The sequence below is a fragment of the Pithys albifrons genome, chromosome 7 (assembly GCF_047495875.1).
Source record: "Pithys albifrons albifrons isolate INPA30051 chromosome 7, PitAlb_v1, whole genome shotgun sequence".
Taxonomy (NCBI): Eukaryota; Metazoa; Chordata; class Aves; order Passeriformes; family Thamnophilidae; genus Pithys; species Pithys albifrons.
In genome coordinates, this window is record NC_092464.1 from 32,361,997 (window position 1) to 32,383,119 (window position 21,123).

At 41.8% G+C, this 21,123-nt stretch overlaps 1 protein-coding gene across 3 annotated transcripts in view; it reads right to left on the reverse strand.

The window, feature by feature from the left end:
* Positions 1-21,123, reverse strand: part of RAPGEF5 (Rap guanine nucleotide exchange factor 5) — a 157,824-nt gene that overhangs the window by 54,527 nt on the left and 82,174 nt on the right. For all 3 annotated transcript variants that reach the window (XM_071560904.1, XM_071560903.1, XM_071560902.1), the window contains 2 exons: positions 10,737-10,840; positions 10,314-10,402 (listed from right to left, as the gene is read on the reverse strand). In XM_071560904.1, coding sequence (XP_071417005.1) covers positions 10,314-10,402; positions 10,737-10,840 — 193 coding nt within the window. The remainder of the gene's footprint in view (positions 1-10,313; positions 10,403-10,736; positions 10,841-21,123) is intronic.

Here is a 21,123-nt window from a genome sequence, read left to right on the forward strand (position 1 = left end):
AAGTAAGTAGTTTTATGTTTTCAACATTCTCACATAAAAATTTCCCCACTCAATAAAAGCTTTCTTCAAAAATAATCTGAATTTCAGAAAACCATCTCCCAGTTTTATATTACAGATTCTGCTTTTAGGAAAGAGTTTTTTTGCTGTGTCCTGATAACAAGTTTCTGATTTAACAGCCATCACACTAAGTGCTAATAGCAACATGAGAGTCAATGTACAAACACACCTACTTAGGTAGGGAATCTCTGTGTGATAGAAGAGGAACAGAAAAAGGGAGTACTGAATAGAGTGTCCAGTTTTTCAACAGTTTGCATATTAGGGTTTGATAGTAAAAAGCCTTAAGAAGGGAAGAAAGGATCCCAACATTGAACAGTGAGGATGATAAATGGCCAGGAAAGATGAGGAATCTGTGGTGAAGGGCTCCATGGCTGGCATTTCTGAAGGACAGTGTGGTCTGTGGCTCCCACTGAAGTAACAGGACATGTGGATGCTTTATATGCAGCAGCACTGATATTTCAGTTTTGCATTTCCAGTTCCTGATCTCACAGCTAACCGACCTGCCAGCCCACACACCAATCTGTTGCTATTCCTCTTATGCTACTCTCCTACAAATCAGGTCTCACTTTTCACCTACTAGAAACAGCACTTTTGAGATAACTGTGTATGTTTTATAATTAGTCAGCTTCAGTAAGCCACATTCTGGGAAAACATGAAGACAGGGCTGTATCTGGAGGCTGAGAGGATCTAGAAAGTTGTGTCACCTTCACAGTAGAGTCATCCTCTCTCTTCATACATTTCACACTTGATGGTTTGACCAAACTGTTGCAGGGGAATGGATTTCTAGTAGATAGAAGTCAGCAAGAGTTATCATAGTTTAGATTCACTTCAGACTTTGGCTATGAATTTCTGTTAAGATGATGCTGACTTGCTTTGTTTTTGATGTTTTTGCGGCTTACTAGAGCCAGTATAACATTAGTTGCAACAGAAGGGACCTGTTTTGCTTCATCTCCAGACATGCAACTGTGGAGCTGACACAGCTTCCAGTGCAGCATTTGAGCCAGACAGGGATCAACCCAAGAGGCAGGCATATTTCTAAGATGACAGACACCTCCCTTGATGAGAGAGATCTCTTTGGCATGATCGCTGTGCAGTGACTCAGTTTTCCCCTTTGACTTTATTGCCCTCAGTCCAAACCTTCTGACCTGGGAACACAAGTTATTTCTGCTACATTTGACAGTATCCAGCCACACTTGAGTGATGAGAAAAGGACTCAGACTAAGGTAGAAACTAAGAGGCAACTCTGCTACTCCTTCTATCACTAAAATACAAGCATTTTTATAAAATCTTGTGAGTATTTTTTGTCCTTTCCATGCACTTTGTGGCTTAGCAGCACCAGACAATTAGGAATTAACAAAAGCACCAGTTCTATAGAAATGCTTCTCAAATGCACAAATATGTCTCTTTATTATCTCAGCTACTTAATTCATCTGTTCATTTAGATATATAAATATGATGATATATTGTGACCGGACCTGCCTATCCCGTATCGGCCTTTTTAGCCACCAGCATGCTTGCAGCCAGCGTGGGTACTGCCCAAATCTTCATTAGCGAAGCCTAGCCATGATGATGATGATGATGATGATGATGATGATGATGATGATGATGATGATATATAATTTCATATATTTGAAATACTTACTCCATTGATTTGATAGTTCATATCACTTGACTTCCAATGTCATTAGGGCAAAAGGGATGTTACAAATAACTAATTAAACCTCTTTAGGGTCACATTTCCAGAAACCTTACCAAATTCCAAGTATTGTAACGTCTTATCTTCCAGATACCTCATCAAAATGCTTCTATCACCCAATCCTATTTTGCAGTACAACAAATTAACACATTCTGCCTTTTTTTACTTGAAAACAAAATTAAAAGCCTTTTTCACTGTCAAAAGAAAATTATTCCTAAAAATGTTTTCCTGACAGACCTACATTTTCCAATTCTTTCCTGCTTAAAGAACTAAGATCATCAAAGTCCCTGATACTGTCTAAAATGCACATCCTCATAATAAATGGTTTCACACCAGGCTTTTATGATATCGCCTTATCACTTTCTCACATAGCAAAAGGTGACAATTAGCTATAAGGTATCACAGAATTACAAAGACTGAGAAACTAAGAATACTATAATCTAATTGACTGTCATATAGAATGAGTAGCTTTTTCTTCTGCAAATTTGACTCAAACATAGAATGTTAAGCCCTCCAGGCTCTACCAGGTATTTTTGCACAGAGTACAAAAAAGTTTATTTAGGTGCCCAAGGTGCACAAAGGTGCCTAGGTGCTCCTGGGCACACTGAAACCATGTGTTTGTCTGATGGTTACCTCAGTTCCCTTCTCTCCCTGAAGGGGTCTCATTTGCTAGGTGCGCCTATAGCATAAAAGTATTTGCAGTGATGAACTGAAAAAAATACCATCTATCCAGTTTATATACCAGTATCTACAGAGAGAGTCCTGAATATGAAGACAAAGTCCTGATCAGTAAGGATTTTCATCATTCCCCATGCTGACTCTGGTTTCCCAGTCAGATATAATGGTGAGACAATTCAGGAGCAGCACTCCTTTTCAAAACTTTGCCCAAACAAGTTTTACTGCCCAAATGCAAATAAACCTTTTTCAGGCTCTGCATTCTCATTTCTCAGAAAAACTGAGCTCCTGTCGCAAGGCTGCATCTTAGACATATTCCCCTCATTGGCATTTCCCATTAGCTTAGGTAGCGCAGTGTGTGATACACTGTCTGCAGTGAACCTCAGACAGGGTGCTCCTTCTGCAAGTTGATTCAGCTCACTACTGTAATGAAAAATAATCCTATCAAAGGGGAAAAAAATAGGTTCCTACTAAGATACCTAAATCTGCTTGGTACAAGGTCAAACCAAGTATAGCAGAGGAGAAGGGGCTACACAGCAATATACAGGAGGAAAAACGAAGGATGTCAGATCTTCCCATTTGACTAGAAGCCAGTGTCACTGCTGGCAGCTTTGGTCCCAACTTCATGCTATCCCCAGAGCTCTTGCTTCTCTTGTCCCATCTTCAGGTCCCACCATGTCATTTGCAAAGCCATTCAGCAGAAAACTCTTCACACTCTGTAACCAGCTGAACTGATAACTTACTCAGTTGTCCTACCTGAAAAAACTAGTATCTTAATATAATCTTGGATTCCAATTAATTCCTTCCAAACCACAACATACTGCATGTGATAGACTAGGTCAGATCAAAGATCCCCATAAAAAAGAACCAAGTCTTTGACAGCAGCCAACAAAAGATGCCCAGGGGAAGAAATAAACTAAGAAAAAGACAAATACAGAGTTATCTTTCTCAGAAACATCCTCCTAGCTTCCAGCAACTGGCTGTGTAGGCTTCCCAAATGGGAAATTGTGTTGATACCACTGTAGTGATGGAGTTTTTGCCAGCATTTTGCTAATTTCCTTTTAAACTCTTCCAATCTTTGGCTTCCCCCAAATCCTCAGAACTATGAATTTCACGGTTTTGTTGTGCAGTATCTCAGAAAACAACTTCTCCTTATGAGTTGTAAACCAAATAATTTCACTGTGTTTTAGAACACTTGATATATTATGAGAAACAATGAGCAATCTTTCCATCTCACCTTCCCCACATAAGTCATAGTTTTATAGGTCTTATATGCCTGCTTTACCAAAGTTGTATTCATACAAAGACCAGACCTAGGCTATTTATTCTTAGATGTATTTAACCTATAATTCCAATCACCCTTGCTGCCCTTTATTTCATTTTCACCTTTCTGAGCTGAGGGAGAAGAAGGAACCATATTATACATACCATATTGCACATTTATACAATGGTGTAACTATGGCTCTTGCTTCTCTTCCTTCCTAATTAGCCAAAATTCCATTTGCCTTTTTGATCACTGCTGAACAAAAAATGTACAAGAACTACCCACACTACCTCCACAGACCTCTTTTCTGCATAATAAGAGCCAATTCAGCACCTCTGTTGAATATGTATAATAAAGATTTCCTCTTCTCCATGGTACATAATGCATTACTTTGCATTTTTCCAACTTGGATTCCATCTGCAATTTTATCCTGCAGTCATACAGATATTTATTCCTTTCATCTTTCTTCAAGCCACAGGGCTGGTTTGAGGGGGCCCACTCCCAACTTATTTCCCCCAGTTCTACACTGCACTATTCTTACTATTTTTATGAGGCTATTTTTTGAGATAAATCAGTTTCTTGATCTAGCACAACAGCTCAAACAGGCAGTTGGAGGGGGATAACAAAGTGTATAAGAATATAACCTTACATGGCCACCAAAGGTGAAACCATGGCTTTATTTATCGTGAGACCCTTCATCATTTAATAACATCAGCAGATAATGTTACCTCAAATTTTATTCCACGCTCAGCAGCAGTCAGTCTCCAATGGCAAATTCCCTCCATTTTAAACACTGACAATTTACTCTTACCTTCAATTTTCTCTCTAAGTAATCATCAGCCCTGAAAAGCATCTTCATCGTTATCAAAACCCTCTTTAAATTTCTTTAAAGATTTTTGGCAAGGGACTTTTATCAAAAGTCTTTTGGAAATATAAATGTAAGATATAGGCAGAGCAGACCATATGTATCCCCCTACTCCAAGTCTTCAACAGCTCTACAGGACAGAAAAGATAGGAGCTGTCTGCACAAATTCCCCACATTTCTCTCTTCCCAGTATGATATTACTGCATGCATTTCTTCCTTCTGCATTTACTGTACTAACATCCAATTAGCCATCACAAAGTCATAACTTCATGCTGGAAATTTGTAACTAATCAAACTCCTGTAACCAAGTCCAGCTCCTAAAGACACCAGTCCTTCTCTCCTGCTGTCCTCACCTGTGCATCTCCCACTCCCTCCCACCTTCTGTGTCAGAGACAAACTTCGTGTCACTGACAGATTAAGTGGACCAGGAGACTGATCCATCTAAAAACTAATAATTTAGTACTTCCTACGTTAGTATCAACCAGGACTAGCTCCCTACTTGAGTCTGCTACAGCTGCTACAGAATCACACGACAGGCTGTAGAGACAGCAGTGCACTGGCAGGAGTGAGCTTCTGGGAAAGGCTGAGTTGCTTCATTTGACTACAATGACAGTTTATGCTGGAATACTGTATTGGTAAAATGACAACCTTATTACTTAGATGTTCCCCAAACAGAGCCATTTCTTTCTATTGGCATCACATTTTCCACCTTCCTCTGCCGTTCAAGCTGATTTATATGATAGATTATATACCACTGTTAGTAGTTCAGCAATTTCATATCAGAGTTCCTTTAGAAGTTTTTGGGGAATAACATCTGATCCTGGTGATTTGTCACTATTCACTTTATTGATTTATTCTAAACCTACTTCTACTGACACTCCAATGTAAGATACCTTAGACTCATGCTGCACAAAGCAATGGTCCACTGCAAGAACCCCCAAGGTTCTCTCACACAGAGCGCTGAGATATATTATTATTTTAGCTTTTCTGCAATTCTTACGTTCAGGCACTCTACTAAACTCTTGACCTCCTCCTATGGACACAGCAGTAATATGCATTTAGACCACTCAGTTAACCAAATTTTTCCATAACTTTAGGGAAAGGTTTACAAAATCCCTCAAAATTATGACCAACAACAGATCATTATAAAGGACTGGAAGACAAAGGGTTAGCAGGCATTTATTCTCTCCATCCTAAAAACTAGAAGGTAGTATTACAAAGTGTTGCACAAGTATTTATTCCCTTAGGCACCAGTACACATGCATTAGATACATTTAAGTTGACTGTGTGGCAGTCACAGGAGTACTTTTTTAACACTTTTTAATCATCATTAAATAGCATAGTGAACAAAAGACCTAACAACATCCTTCATACAAGGTCATGTACAGTTCCACAGAGGTGTCATTGCCCAGCATCAAAGCAGTGTCACTGATGTAAGTGTAGAAACAGAATGTACTAAACAAAAGTAACCCCTACCACACAGCAGTTCTAGGACAGACATGGTCTGAAGGCTCCTTCTAGGTGCTGTGTTATGATCTTAAGTCTAGGATCATAAGCTGTCACTCTGCTTCTGTATGACAGAGGAGAGTTCCCACTAATCCAGGGATCATGTACAGTCCCAGATAAGGTGACACAGCATGGCATAAAGGTCATTACTCCTTTCTTTCCCTATTTCAAAGAAATCCAGACCGTACTTACACCTTTCTGTATCTCTTCCAGCTACTAGCTACATCATGAGAATTTGTCCTCTTTTTCCATACCCTCAATCCTTCTTCAGGCCTTCCATCATTTACCATCCCAACTTCCACAACAGCCTAACAAAAATATCAGGCCTACCCCTTGCTGCAATCCCTTTCACTCAATCCACTACAAAGACACATCAGTTAAGACTGTCACTGTCACATTGCTCCAGTCATACCATTCCTCATTTATTTCCTTTCTCCAGATCTCCATTTCCCACTGTTTCTTGCCCTCAAAGACCTTCACAAATCAATTTCTTCTTCTCTCTACTCATTCCCTAAAATGAACCCGACAGCAAAAATGCAAAAGGCAGGTGGTGCCAGCAGATGTGAGGAGGAAGATTATGTTCTACTTTGGCAATGTTCTGCTTAAGCTGCCTGAGAGAGGTGGCCCAACAGGTGGAAGGAAATGGTCTGAGGGATCCAGACAAGGCTGGAGAAGCAGCAGTGAATGTGATCATCACTATGTACTTCCAGAGGCTGTCAATCATTCCATGCAACCACCACATGCCAAGACAGTATGTTTGCACAGAAATCAGCCAGAGGATACCCCAAAGACTACATGAGAAAAATATGCAGAGAAGGAAATGCTGCTAACACCTAAGAAATAAAAGATTTTGCAGAAAAAGACAAGTCTGAAAGAAATGTTGTGGTCAATGTGAAGGGATTAGAGATTCTAAAACACTAAGATTTGGCCTCTTAGAGATTACTTGTTCAAATCCCCATCCTTGATGAGGATTAGCCCAGGAGATATGCCATGCGTTTTCTGCCCTGGATATTGACATATTCGAAGTGTCTTATTCTGTTCAATTCTTAAAACTTCAAACTGCACTGTAAAATACACACTCAGCAGACATTCCCCAGTGATTCAAACAACCTTTGAGATGACTCAGAAAACTTGTTCATTATAGGAATTTAAAATTTCCATCCATCTCAGGGTAGGCAACAAGAACAATGTTCTTGGGAGTTGGTACATTACAAATTATATATAACTCAGTGAGATAAAAACTTCCTTTCTTCAAGATGGAAGCTAGCAACCCCTTGTTAGTGGCAAGCCCATATTTAAGGTGATATCTCAAGAACACACACATACTCCCTGGCATAGTCGTCATAAAAAACTCTCAGTCATTAATCAGTTATTAAGTATGTTAAGCCTAAAGAGTCTTGCAAACCTCAGACTTTCAAGACATCCTGCCTACAGAAGTCCCCTGAGCAACAGACTACTCTAGTTGACCAGGTTGCAGCGTCCTCAGTTGCTAAACAGTGCTCTGTCACATCACAGGCAATGCAAAAACTCATCTGGTCCGGTCCCTACGTGTTTGTTACAGCAGAGCCTATTAAGCTGAGTGCTTAAGGTATCTTGCCATAGGTTTAGTAGCAGCTGTAGAAAGTCATAAGGCCTGGCCTGGTCCCCAGTTAAATTTATTCCAAACCAGCCTCAAAACTTTCTTTACTGTTCCGGGTGCGAGCAGTATCTGCTGAATTGGGATAGAAAAGGGAGGATAGCTGGGACCAATCCATGGCACATTATTCAGGCATGTCAGTGTTGATAAAAAGTGCTACTAGCCCCAGGATAGCAGAGCTCTGTGGTAAACGACCATAGAGCGCTGCAATCGTGATTTGGTATATAAAGTGTGGGAATGAAAACACGCAGAGCATCCCTCCTTGAAAAGAAGTACAAAGGGTCAAAGAGAACAACAGTCCCCCGTACATCAGCCTATGTAAGAACAGCCCTTTATCATGTTCTTTACAGATACAAATAAACAAACTGCATTGAAGGCTGCAGGGAAAGGAAGAGGCCACAGAAGTCATCTGGAACTGGCAAACAGACAGCAGGAGCAGCAGCTGGGTACAACAACATCGTCCTTTTATGTTCCACAAAGCTCTGTCTGCTAAAATACAAGCCTGCAGGACTCTGCAACTCAATATGAGATGGGCCAGATTGGAACTAGAAAAAATACAAAAACCACCGGATCCAAGTGCACAAATAGCAGAAGGATGCCTTCAGGTGTACACAAAGATGTACATGTGTACAGTCAACATCCCATACTTCCTCATGCCAAATGCCACCGAGTCCGCAAAACAAACTGATAAAAACATTATAGGAGCATCCACCTCATAAACCACTGGGAAACATAACTCCCAAAGTCTTCTGTTTTGATGAAGCTCTATATTACCAGATTAATAAAGTCAGAAGAAAATTGCATGAGAAGCTAGCCTTGAGGGAGTGAAGGGCCGCTGGGCAAGGTTTAGCACACATCTTTGTGATGGCAAAAAACTGAAGACACAGCTACTTTGTTCTGCCCCTGGGATCCAGTTAACCCTGGCTGCAGGACACAGTCTAATTGTTTCTTTCTAAAAGGAGTTAGGATAAGGCAGAAGAGGTGAGGGGAAGCTAATCAACCTTTAAATGCTTTACCATCTGCTGTCAACCAGGTAAGTAGTGGTTTAGCATTTGTTTTGAGGACAGTTTACCAGCCTCTCTCAGTAACATTAAGACCAGGCTTATGAACAGCCTTTCCCTTATGGGAAGGAGAGAGACCAAAGAGAAAGAAAGAATAGGTAGTAAACGGGAGGGTGTATGATATATGCAGCATCTAATGCTTTATGTAGGGAGTGTTTTGCATTTATAAGCACTGAAATATAATGCATATCACTAGTGAAATTCTCACTGTTTTCCAGCAAGATCGTGAGCTTATAAAATGAAGCAGACTAAAAAGACTGGCAGTTGATGTCCCCCAGTTTGTGTGTGATAAACATTAATGAGAAAACTCATTCTAGATTCAATATCCTCACTACACTGTCTATGAGCTGGTTCAAGTAAATTATACCCAGAACTAGTCTGAGTGCATCTGTAGAAGGAAAACAACCACAGCCTCTCTCAGCACTAAATATTAATGTCTGGGCAAACAAAAGCAGCACTAGGAACACCGTAATAATATCACCGGCAGACACTCTGTACATTTCTTCAGGGCATTGACACATCAGCACTAGGAATCTGTCTATTGTCCCACATTAAACTAATGACTTGTTCCGAGACATTCCTATGGGAATCGCAGATGTTATTTATAATTTCAGACACATAAAAGGATTAAAGTGTGTTTATTCTCAGTAATCTCATTTGTAGAGAACGATGTATACAGGCAGCAGGAGTATGCATTTTAACCCTATTGGGGACGACCAAATGCACAGCTCCACTGACAGCCACCTACCCTTCACTTCGGTATTTGGGATCTCCAAAGTCTTACCAGCCCAGCTTCTTTCATTAAAACTATCTGCAAATTGCAGGTTACAGGCACGCCTGATAAACTGCATGAGCTCTTGGTGACAGCAATCTGTGCATATAGCCAAGAAATCCAGTTGAAAATTAAATTGCATGTCAAGTAGCCTGATCCATATAATAATCGCTCGAGGCTGGAATAAACTACAGTCTCTGAAGACACGCAAGTACAGCATCGAGCGATATGCTGTGCCCTGGGCTATGAGGAAATTTGTAAGCCGTTTTTATGAAACAGAAGATGTGCCAAAGTACCGTGATGGTGTCAATACGAGTAGCTTGCCAGGAGGTAGGTGTACTGCAAGTATCGTAATCAATAACGGCAGGCTACGAGGGATGGCAGCCCTACCTGCAGATACACGAGTGCTGTACAAAGCCCGCCGCAGCCTGCGCTACCCAGGCGGCAGCCAAAGCCGAACGTAAATCGGCCCGAGTTGTTGCTGTGTCTGCGTCTGCCGAGCGTCTCCGGTAACGCCGGCACTCCTAGCCCGGGGCCGGCGCCCCGCTCCGCCACCTCCCGGCTGCCGCGGCGCGCTCACGGGCTCCTCGCACGGCCCCGGGAGGCACATCAGCCTGGGAGCCGCTTTCGGCCGGGGATGCCCGGGAGCGACCCTCGCGCCGCCCCGCCCTGCCAGCACCGCGACCGGCACCGGCACCTCACTCCCATTCCCTCCTGGGGACGGGACTGACGCTCCCCGGCCGCCGCCGCCGCCGCCTCCCCCCGCAGGCTCGCTCCTTACCCGTCTCTTTGTCCTGGGCGGCTTCCAGGTGCAGGTCGCTGAGGAGATGCTCCAAAATCTTTTCCGGCGTCCCCGACACCACCACGTATCTGTCGGAAAGCAGAGAGTCCCCAGAGTCATCCTCGGTAGAGGACTGCGAGCGGCTGCTCCACTCGTCCTCCTCATCCTCCTCGTCGATGTACTTGAAGTAAGGCACGTCGAAGGTGGGCAGCGGCCGCTCCCCGCCGCGACCCCCCAGCGCCTCGGGCACCCGCACCCTGCCGCTGCCCATGGCGCCCCGCTCCCGCCGCGTCCGGCGCCCCGTCCCCTACGCGCGCCCCCCGGGGGCCATCGCCCTGCCGGGGTCGCTACCCCGCCCGCCGCCGCCGCCGAGCCCGGCCCGGCCGGCCCAGCCCCGCACGCCCGGAGCCGCGGAAGCCTTACCTCCCGCGCCGCTCGGGGGCCGGGCTGCGTGACCACACCTTCCGCAGCACCAGCGCCGCGCCGGCCGCCTCCCGCGCCCGCTCGCCGCCGCCTCCATCGTCCGCCTTCCGTGCGCAGGGGGAAGAGCGACAGAGAGAGCGCGGTCAGTGTTGGCCGGGGTCGGGGCTGGGGCTGGGGCTGCGGCTGCTGTCCCACTGCGAGCTCCGCCCGGGGGGATTCGCTGCCGGAGGCCTCAGTTGGGGAGGGGGCTCTTTGCACTGCGGTGCAGAGAGGAGAAACGGGTTCCCTTTTGTGAGCGGCACTGGGCTCCGTGTGTTGAGTTTTAATTCACAAAAGCCAGCGCCGGGGGAAGAGGGGCTTTGACTATGCGGGTTTCCATGTCCCCAAGGTGATGGCTTGTTTAATTCCTAGCCAGTCAAGTAAAGCAGGGGACAGATAACGATAGTCTGAAAGCGACCAGTGCTCCCGGGCACACCATTTAATACAGAGGCAGGAATACACCTTCTGTACCTCAGTAAAGGCAGTAAAACCAGTGGGGCTGTGTTTCTGAGCATCTCCTGAAATACTCCGTGTGCAGATCTCACTTCTTTTCAACAACTTTAACTTGGGAAACAAACAGTCCGAGAGAAAGTTCAGCCCAGTGACTGCCCCGTGTGTGAATCTTGCCTAAGCTGCGGTTTGGACATTTTCTCCCTCCCTGTTCCCTGAAATAGAATGGAGTTGAACCATCATCCATTTGTGCACACGCAGCCCGCATCCCCAGCGTAGCCAAAGCTAGCTGACTGAGCAGTGCAGGAGATGAGGGGTTGCTGCTGACTGAGCAGGGCGCATTGAAACACGGCGGCTGCCAAAGAGCGGCTCGCAGACCCTGCTGGATCCTTTGGGAGGTTTAGTCACCGAAGGGTGAGCGAAACAAAAGAGGCAGTGGATGCAGTGCAAGTAAATCCAGGTGCTTTTCCTCTAATTTTGACCTCGTTTAATTATATCGTTCAGTATGTCAAACACGCCTATGAAACCAATACATGTACTACTCAAGGAAGAGAAAACAGCATTTGTGCATCGAGTACAGTACCCAGCAAGTGGGCTAAAAATTGCTGAGGAACAGATCTATCTTGGTGAAACAAGGGAGAGAAATCACCTTGACTCCTCTTTCTATTATTTTATTTCTATTCTAAGACCCAGTGAATCTGACTGCTACTTCTGGTTGTCACTGTGGTGCAGACATGTCTGAAGATGCAGTCCCTACCCTGAAGAAGTTCTCTTTATCAGTAAACAACATGTAGAATTGATCTATTAAATTTCTGCGAAGTCAGACATACACGTACTGAGCCAATTAATGTCAGATTTTCATTGTAACACTCCCAGGAGACATTACTGAGCAGCCACGTTACAAGAATACTGATACATAACTGTAATCTTCCATTTCACTGGCCAAGGGGTTTTGTTGCCTACATATTTGAAAAACTGCAATGAAAGAGGCAGCAAAAGAGGAGAGGAAGAACAAAACATGAGCACAGTTTTAAAGCAATTCAGTGACTAGGGAGGTTTATCCACACAAAAAAATCGCTCCATTTCTCTGTCTTTCCTCTCGTGTCCTCTAAAATAGCCCTGATTCTCATTTCCCTGTGCTCACTGACATTCCAAACTGCAGCACATATGGAGCATATATGTGATGTATGGTGCTGTATTTGGACAAACCATCTATTTCCACGTAGATGGGAATGCATTTTAAGCACACCCATATACATTACATACATGAGCAGCTGGCAGCAAGTCAACAGGGAGCACTGGGAGGGCAAAAGCTCTCTCACACTGAAAGGACATTAACAATGGTTGTTCTGGATGATGGTGTTTCCCCTTCAGCATTTCACTAAGCAGAAACATTTTCAAAAAACCTTTTGGGTACTTATTTGTGAATTAACAGCATAAAGTGCCCCAATGGGGAGATTTTCACAAGGCTCTTCCTCTTGTCCTTGCCTGTTTTAGCAATTTCAAAAAAGAGAAAAACCAATCTATTTTATCAGGAAAGACAAAAAATGGTGCAAAACTAAGGCCAATTGGGTTGAATTTGGATTTTCATTACCTATAATAAATATTTCCCAAAAATAGGATAGGGATAGAGGATGTCTGTATTTTACTATCTTATATTAAAAATAATTTCACTTTAAGGGAAGAATTATTTTTTCACTAAACCCCTACTTATGCATGATGTATTTTTTTGTTCAATCAGGCCCTTTAATCATACCATAAACCACAGCAACTAACCTGAACAAAGCAAAACACAAAAACAACTCCTGTGTATTTTCACAAGTTCCGATTTCACTACAGATACTACTCTAAAATGACATCAAGGCACTCTTCGTTTATCAGAATCTAGAATGGTCCGTAAAATAATTAATTCTTGCTGGAAGAAAACCAGGCTGCTCTCAGCATGCTCTATCTAAATCCAGTAGCAGATGAGGAGGATGCAAGGGGCCCCCAAGTGACAGCAGTGTGTACTGAAGAGCAAGGCACCCTAGCTAAGTCCCTAAAAGTCAGCAGACTCAAGAGACATTCTCCACACACTTTCAATTAGTAATGAAGCCTCCCAGCACTTTTCAGGCCTTTACACAGCCCTTGCAACCTGTGCCGACCACAGAGGGTCACAGCAGCTCAGTGTTACCATCTCTCTCATTTTATGGCTGGGCAGATGAATTGGGGCGGAGAGGCTACCACTGGTCATGGTCCAGGTCAAGAGGAGAATCACAGTTCACTTGGGTGATGCTATACCAGCACCTCAGCTTTGAGCCCCGCCACTGCCTATCTGGCGTTTATTTCACTCCAGTACAGAGGGTAGGAAATTAACTCTCAACAGCTGGATTAGAATACATTTGGACTTGTGCTTTCACAGAGGTGGGACAGGAAGGGGTAGAGCACCAAAGCTGCCACAGAAGTGAATCGCTGTCTCCCTTTGCATGTGACCTTGTGCAGACTCTTCCTGTCTCAGCTGTCCCTTCAAAAACACCATTCATATCCTACTTGAATGTTGTAATCAATCCCTGGTGCACATTACCCATCACTAGGAAATTTAGCTAGCTCTGCATCTGTCAACTATTATATTTCACATTTATTACAGCTTTTAATTAATCATCTCTTGATAGCTAAACACAGCACTATCAACCTCTATGACAGTTCCCAGCAGGAATTTCAAGTAAACAGCAAGGCACTCTGGACTCAGTGGATCTTCCAACCAATATTATGGCCAGTTTTCCACTCCTCTCATCCATCTTCCTAATACTGAGGTAAGCCATTTATCTCCTGGGTAATATATTTTAACAGCAGACAAGTGCTACCTTTATTTTCAGCATGAAAGGAACCCTGGGGTGGTATAAATATTTATATGCTTATAGGAATGAAACAGCTGGAAGTCCTTGCTTAGCAGGTTTCAACTTGTGCAAGTTACACTTTGCATGAGCAGGAATATGACCCTCTGAATTACCACAGGGGCGGAAGAAAGCAGAGGTATGTGTGGCAGTGTTGCAAACAGCCACAGCATGCCATCTTCCTTATGGAAGACATTAGGTTTCTGGGTTATTTGTAATTGACAGGGAAGAATCCAAACTCTCGCCAAAGCAACCAGTAACTTTGGTATCAGTCGGGGATATTTCTGTGTTCCTTGAATTCCTGAGTTTGGGCTTTTAATTAATTAAGAAAGGAATGGACACCCAGAATGCCCTGCCTCACCTCTTCCTATGCGAAACGTCCACTGTTTGAAATAGCATTGAAGAGATGCTGCATTTCCAACAGCTTCCTAACAGAAGAAAAACAGTATGCTCTGCAACAGACAGTATATTCAGAAGCCTGCTTCACTGCAAAGAAACCGCATTTTCGCATAATTTCTCCACAAGACAGGACACCTATAGAACGATTTATTTCTTTATCTGTCTTACCCATTACTGAAGTGCCTGTTAGGTTGGAACACATCTAACCAGCAATGAAAACTATGCCCTTCCCCATGATGGAACTTTTGTCCAATGTCTCTTCACCAGTTTTTTTCAAAAAAGGACCAGACACAGAGCTACACTGGCAAACCCCACATCCAGAGAGGTTCCATACTGTTGGTTTCAATGGGTAAAGAAGTAATACAGCAACTAAGAGATAAGGCACTTGTAAACTTAATGGAACATGGAAAATCCCATCTGCAGACATAATTTCCTGCTGCCAAACAACTAAGGAAAGGCAAAGAGGATCTTCTTTGGGCAACATGCAACAAAGCAAACTTTACACAGGCTAACTTTCAAAATCACAGCAAATAACAAAGAAATTGCCTCCTCTAGGAGCTATGGAGAGCAGGAACATTTTGTTTTCAGAGCATAATTTGGTAAAACTGACTCAACACAATCATATAATGCTAATCACTTCTGCCTCTATGTCTTCATGCTGGTGCCAGGTCATGTCCTTGAGACCTATGGGGAAAGGCATTTGCCAATACTAGTAACAGACAATGATACTGAATTCTGGCTGTAGAACACAAACATATTTATATTGCAAACATGGCAGAAAGTAAAATACCAAAATGCAACATTCTATTAACGGCTCTTTCTATAAGGTACACTTTCAGACAGCATCCATCAAGACTAAAGATGATTACCTGCTTAAACTTCACTGTTTTTCCTTGGAATCTCTTACTGTGGAAACTGCAAAATTAGATTTAGTCACCAAAGTACAAACAGATGTACAAAAATTACTCCACTCTTTACAGGCTATTCCTCTTCATTTGACAAGTAAATGGAAATGAACAGATCACAATTAAACTGGAGATGGACAACAATTTCTCTGATCTCTGTGAACATGTTACTGTATTTCACAGTGTTTCAAGAGAAACCAAAATCTGCATTAAGATGTTTGATTCTCTTTCAACTACAAGAGGAGAAAAGCATTTCAAAGCCCCCAGCACAGCTTAATCCAACTATATAAGGAAGAGACTGGTATTTTTTCTGCAGTGGTTACCCTGTCTTTATTTTAGAAAGATGAAAATAAAAATATAGTTACTACTCTACCTCTATTGAAAATACTACAACACAAAATGTTTTCAATGGGATTGCCTGTTTTGTAGTTGCATGGTCACCACTTTTTCCAAATTTCAAGGGAAAATTTACCTTACAGGACTGTAGGACCATCTGCACCAGCAGCTTTTCATATGGCAATTCTTAAGAATAATAAAAAACTCTTACAGATTACAGGCTGTGTTATTTTATTCTATTAAAAATACAGCTCATAGGACATATGTATTACATTTTATTATTTTTTTCTCATGTCATCATTTGTCCAGTTCTTCTTTGTACTCTAATATTTTTGTTTTCCTCTGCAGTTGTCAAATATACTTTTGTAAACATGGGGTTATTCACAGTATACTGGTAGAAACAAAAATTGACTAGAGCCTCACACAGTGATTTCTCAGTAACTTCTGACCAGGCTGTAAAACCATAAAACACTGCAAATTTGACCACCACCTCCTTCAGCAAAAGGCACCCATGGATTGTACCAAAACCTCCTGGTGGTCTCACACTAGCTATCAGTCTCAGAGATGCACAACAAAAAGCCAACACTCAGCTCAACACAACCTCCTCTGAATTTATCAACTTCACAAATGGTGGTAAAATGAGCACAAGCAACAACATGAAGAAAAAATCAAAATCCTTTGTTTGTGAAGCCAGTTTTGATGATTGCATCTGATAATGCACAGCACAAGCCCTTTTAGAAAAACTGTTGATGCTGTTATCTGCATATTGAGTACCCGCAGCAAAGGCAACATTAATAACAAGTTATCCTTGTAGAGGGGTCAAAAGGACAGTGCTGGGATGACAGACAACAGGCATCAGGGAAAAGATTAATATCCCTACACAGTCATACATCAAGAAACTCAATTTTTGCCTGTAATCCCAAAACTGCTGAGAGTAGGATTATTCCTGCTTTCCCTGTTACTAAGAAGAAAGAAATTGTTCATGGGAATAGGGCACTGCTAAATGTGAGTCCTTATGTGTGCAGAAAGGCTACATTTAGGTCCTAGGGAAAAAAAAAAAAAAGCTGAGTTGCATGATGTTCCCAAGCAGGGGTGCCTCTACAAGCCAGGTTGGGGGTTCATTGCACAGGCCACTTGAAAACACAAAAAAAGTTTGTGTAGTTAAAGAAAGACAAAGGAAATGACAGAAGAGGAACCACATGCAGCTTTTCATAGAATCATAGATTTATTTAGGTTGGAAAAGACATTTGAGTCCAACCAGCAAAATGTTTACAGTTAAAAGAAAAAAACCCCTTAATGTTCTTTGGAAAATAACAGAAGCATAAAATCCGCAACTGAAATGGGAATCCTGGTTTACACCTCCCTGTGGCACACTTTGATGGTGCCATGATGCAGTACAGCTGAAGGCACAGTGTTGGCCATGTCATTGCGGGTTAGCTCCAAGAAGTGCCTTACATGGAGACCAAATTGTCCATTCTCCTGATTGGCCCCCAGTTTTCTCCAAATATAGTTAAGGTGAGAACACTTTAAGGACAGGGGTTTAATGAAAGGAAGCACCACCTCTAACACAGGGAAAAGGACACACTTTCTAAAATATGAAAAAAACCCATTACTAGTGTCACAGCCACCAAAGTACTGTTAGCATGACCTTAACAGTCTACATCTCTGTCAGATAATGAAAAATGTCTTCTTAAAACAATTGAAGGCTATGCATTTTGGTTTTCCCTTCCTTGGAGCACACACTCTTCGTAGCTATTAGTAAGTAAGTTGGACAACCTGACAAAGAGCTACCACCTTGGCAAGGACAACTGAAGAGGCCTTCTCTCTGTAACAGTACAAAAGCAGAGGAGTTAAAAAAGGGGGAGGGAGTGGAGAGAGAGAGAGAGAGAAGATGTGAGGATGGTATTAATATTGTTATCATTCTGTCACAGCTGGCAGGACAGCACTTACTTGAAAAATACCAGTATATGGAAGAATCGCAAGCTTAGAGTATCTGTAGAAAAACCTGTGCCACACCAGGTCAAAATTAACATGACTGTAGAACAAAAGTGGCAGATGCCAACCATCCCTTCCAGTGGCTTTGCAATTAATGTGGCGGGATATGGAGCTGATTAGAAATTTTCCAATGCAACTTTTTTTACTGAAAAAATATGGATTCAGTACAACTGAAACCATGCCAAACAGTTTGAACAGAAAGCAGCCTGCTGTGCTCCCCCCCTGCCTACACATACTGCCTATCCCGGGCTGGCAGGGTTTCTGCATCCCCTGCCACCCTGGAGCTCAACAGACCTGGAGATCCAGGTCCCCAGGTAAGTGTCAGGAAAATTCAATCTGTATTTCTGCCCTAAGAGACTTCTGTGATTGTATTATTTTCACTAGAATCAGAATTGCAACTTTTTCCTCCAAAGAATGTAAAGTTTCCTTCAGGATAAAAATTCAAACACCAGATGCAAGCATCTCCTTTGTGTATGGAATGGAATGGAATAGACTAGACTAGACTAGGATAGAATAGAATAGATATATGTAGATGAAACAATAGTTCAATCCTCTGGTTAGCTGGGGGATTGTTTCAGTGTCTTCCAGTGATGTCACTGGCAGTGGATCAAGCCTTAGCTGCAGTGAAAAGCATGAGGAAAATAATATAGAAACTGCAGGACTTACCCTCTGGCCAGGAGGAGGGGAGGAGTGCCAAGGTTTCAAGAAGGACTGCGGACTTAACCCAGATACATGAAACTGATAACACGTACTACTATTACCATATGGGTCAGGGAAAGAAAAATAGAAGATGATTGTGTAGTTACACTGAAGATATATTAATAAGAATAATCTTAGCATCAAAAGGGTGAAATTCTAGAAAATACTGGAATGAGGGGAAATACATAACAACTTGATTACCATCTAACAGGGCTGGAACTTGACTTCTCTGGCAGCCCCCATACAGCTTTCACTCAAGAATGAAAACTGCAGAATACAGCACACTAACATTATTGGACTTCACTTATTAATGCAGACTAATATTCACCATGCTAAGTATACATGTACAAAGGCCTTACAACCTTTATAATGAAAGCAGCAATAAATAAGGAATGGAAGAGAGATGGCAGTAAATACATGACACTGTCAGCCTTGTATTGCTCTTATTACCAGTTATGGACACATAACAGCTTCTAAGTGAAATAGACAAGATGGCTGATCCATTTCTTTACCTTTCAGTCCAATTTATACTTTCTGTGTAGCAAAGTATTATTTTAAAAAACTGATTTATCCACTCCCTGTCTATTAGAGAAACCTTTGTCTCTCGACTTAGGTCCATAGTACCTCTCAATACTGCCAAGCCATCACTCTAGTAAAAATAATATAAAATTAAAATATGTATGCTATGCCCATTATGAGCCACAATTCCAAACTAGGAAGATTAAAACATGCCTATTAAACTGAGATGTTGCTCATTACTGTACTACATTTATCACTGTAAGGCATATATATTTTGAGGAAGCAAAAAGGTTCACAGAAGGATGAAGCTAATTTTTCATGAAAGAGGACTCAGCAAAGGTCAGTGCTGAGCTGGTTCTGACTTTGCAAAAGGGTTAAGATAAACTCTGAAGCTGAGAATACTATATAAAGCTCAAGCTCATTCTCAAGAACTCCAGAATCAAACTCGCTCAAATACACTGACATTTAACATGGTCTTCAAACAGCAAGTGTGAAAAAGCACTGCATAAAAAAGTACAAAAGAAAAGTCCAAAGCTAATGTTTATAATCAAAATTAGTTATATAACTTATAGATCAACAGTAGTCATCAGAAAGTAGAATTTATATCCTGTGATTTGCTTGTGTTTTCAAATAAGTTAGATATAATGCAGTGATTTTTTCTAGAAGAGCATGAATCACTATGGCCACAATTTTCTTAGGTTTGGATGACAGTTTTAACTTGCTCCAAAACAGTCTGAAATCACCAGCGTTTTTACTAGTGCTTTCTAATGGTTCTGTTCTTGCTAATTAATTCATGAATCTAAATCATTCGAAAATAGATAATCACTTGCAGACTTGATAACAGATCCTAAGTAGACTGCAATGTGTAGAGCATGCAATAAAGCTGCCAAAAAAGAAAGGACAAAGGAGTTAGAAGGAAAATTAAAACTCACTTCTTCCACCTAATAGCAGGAGATTTTATTCTGCATTTATCATGCAGGATAAAATACTCACTGATGTCAACAAATAATCAACTACAGAAATTAGAAAAATCAGGCTGGTTCTATACAGGGGCTTTTTTCTAGCATTACATGCACAGGAGAAAATTAAAGGACACATTTTTTGTTTGTTTTGGTACAATGTTTGTTGTCCACGCCTAGCAAAAGTAAAACATAAAAGAATAAAGGAGATGGGAAAGAGGAGTTAACAATCAGCTGTTGTCAGCAACAATTAATTCAAAAATGGTGATTATAGCACACAAGAAATGACATTTTATTGCAAGATCACAAAAAGGAAAAGAAAAATGCTTTGTTGCATGTCTACATAAGGAAGAAAATTATAAAATGAGAAATTTAGATTTCATGTATTGAAGAAAAGTGTCACAAAAAATAAAACTTACAGAAAAACATGCAATGACACCACATTATGAAGTACAATTCTATACTTCTCCCATTTTATGATTTTAAATTATCACATATAGCTTTACTTTTATTTTGTTCCAGATGGAATCATGTACCTACTTCTTAACTGCCTACATGCTCTAAAAATTTATTTCAATATGAATGTTGGGAGTCTCCTCTCTGCTTTCTTTAGATGATACAATCATGGCCAACTTTAGAATGGAGAAAAGTTGGTTATACCAAGGGCAATCTCAACATTTATTCAAGTTATGGAATGAAAACTGCATTGTTACCATGGCAACTGTTAAACCACATGGTATCTGCAATGAGATGCAGGACATCTTGAGTAAACACTCATCTATGTGCTTGTGTGGTCTCCCCCGCAAGGAACCATTCCTTTGGAGAGGAACACACACAGAATTGTGGCATAGTCCAGATTTCACTGTCTCTTCTGTAAAAAGTTAATGGAAGTAATCCAAAATACTATTTTTGCTTGGGGAGATTTAAGAAGATCTATCATTAGAATAGGAAGAAATACTGAAAAAAACCCCAAATGTTGAATGTTTCGCTAGGATTTGCCTCAGTCAATATCATGAAATCTTACAAATGACAGTGTACCTCTCAAACTCACTTTGTACCCTTTCATTAGAAGACCATTCATAACAGCACTAAAAAAAAAGCCTTCCTGACAGCATGAAGGCTGCCAGACATGCTGAAGCACATCACTCTGGGGCTGTGGATTTGTTACCACCTCCAGCCATCTGCCCCACCCTTCTGAGGGATGTTGCCCCCT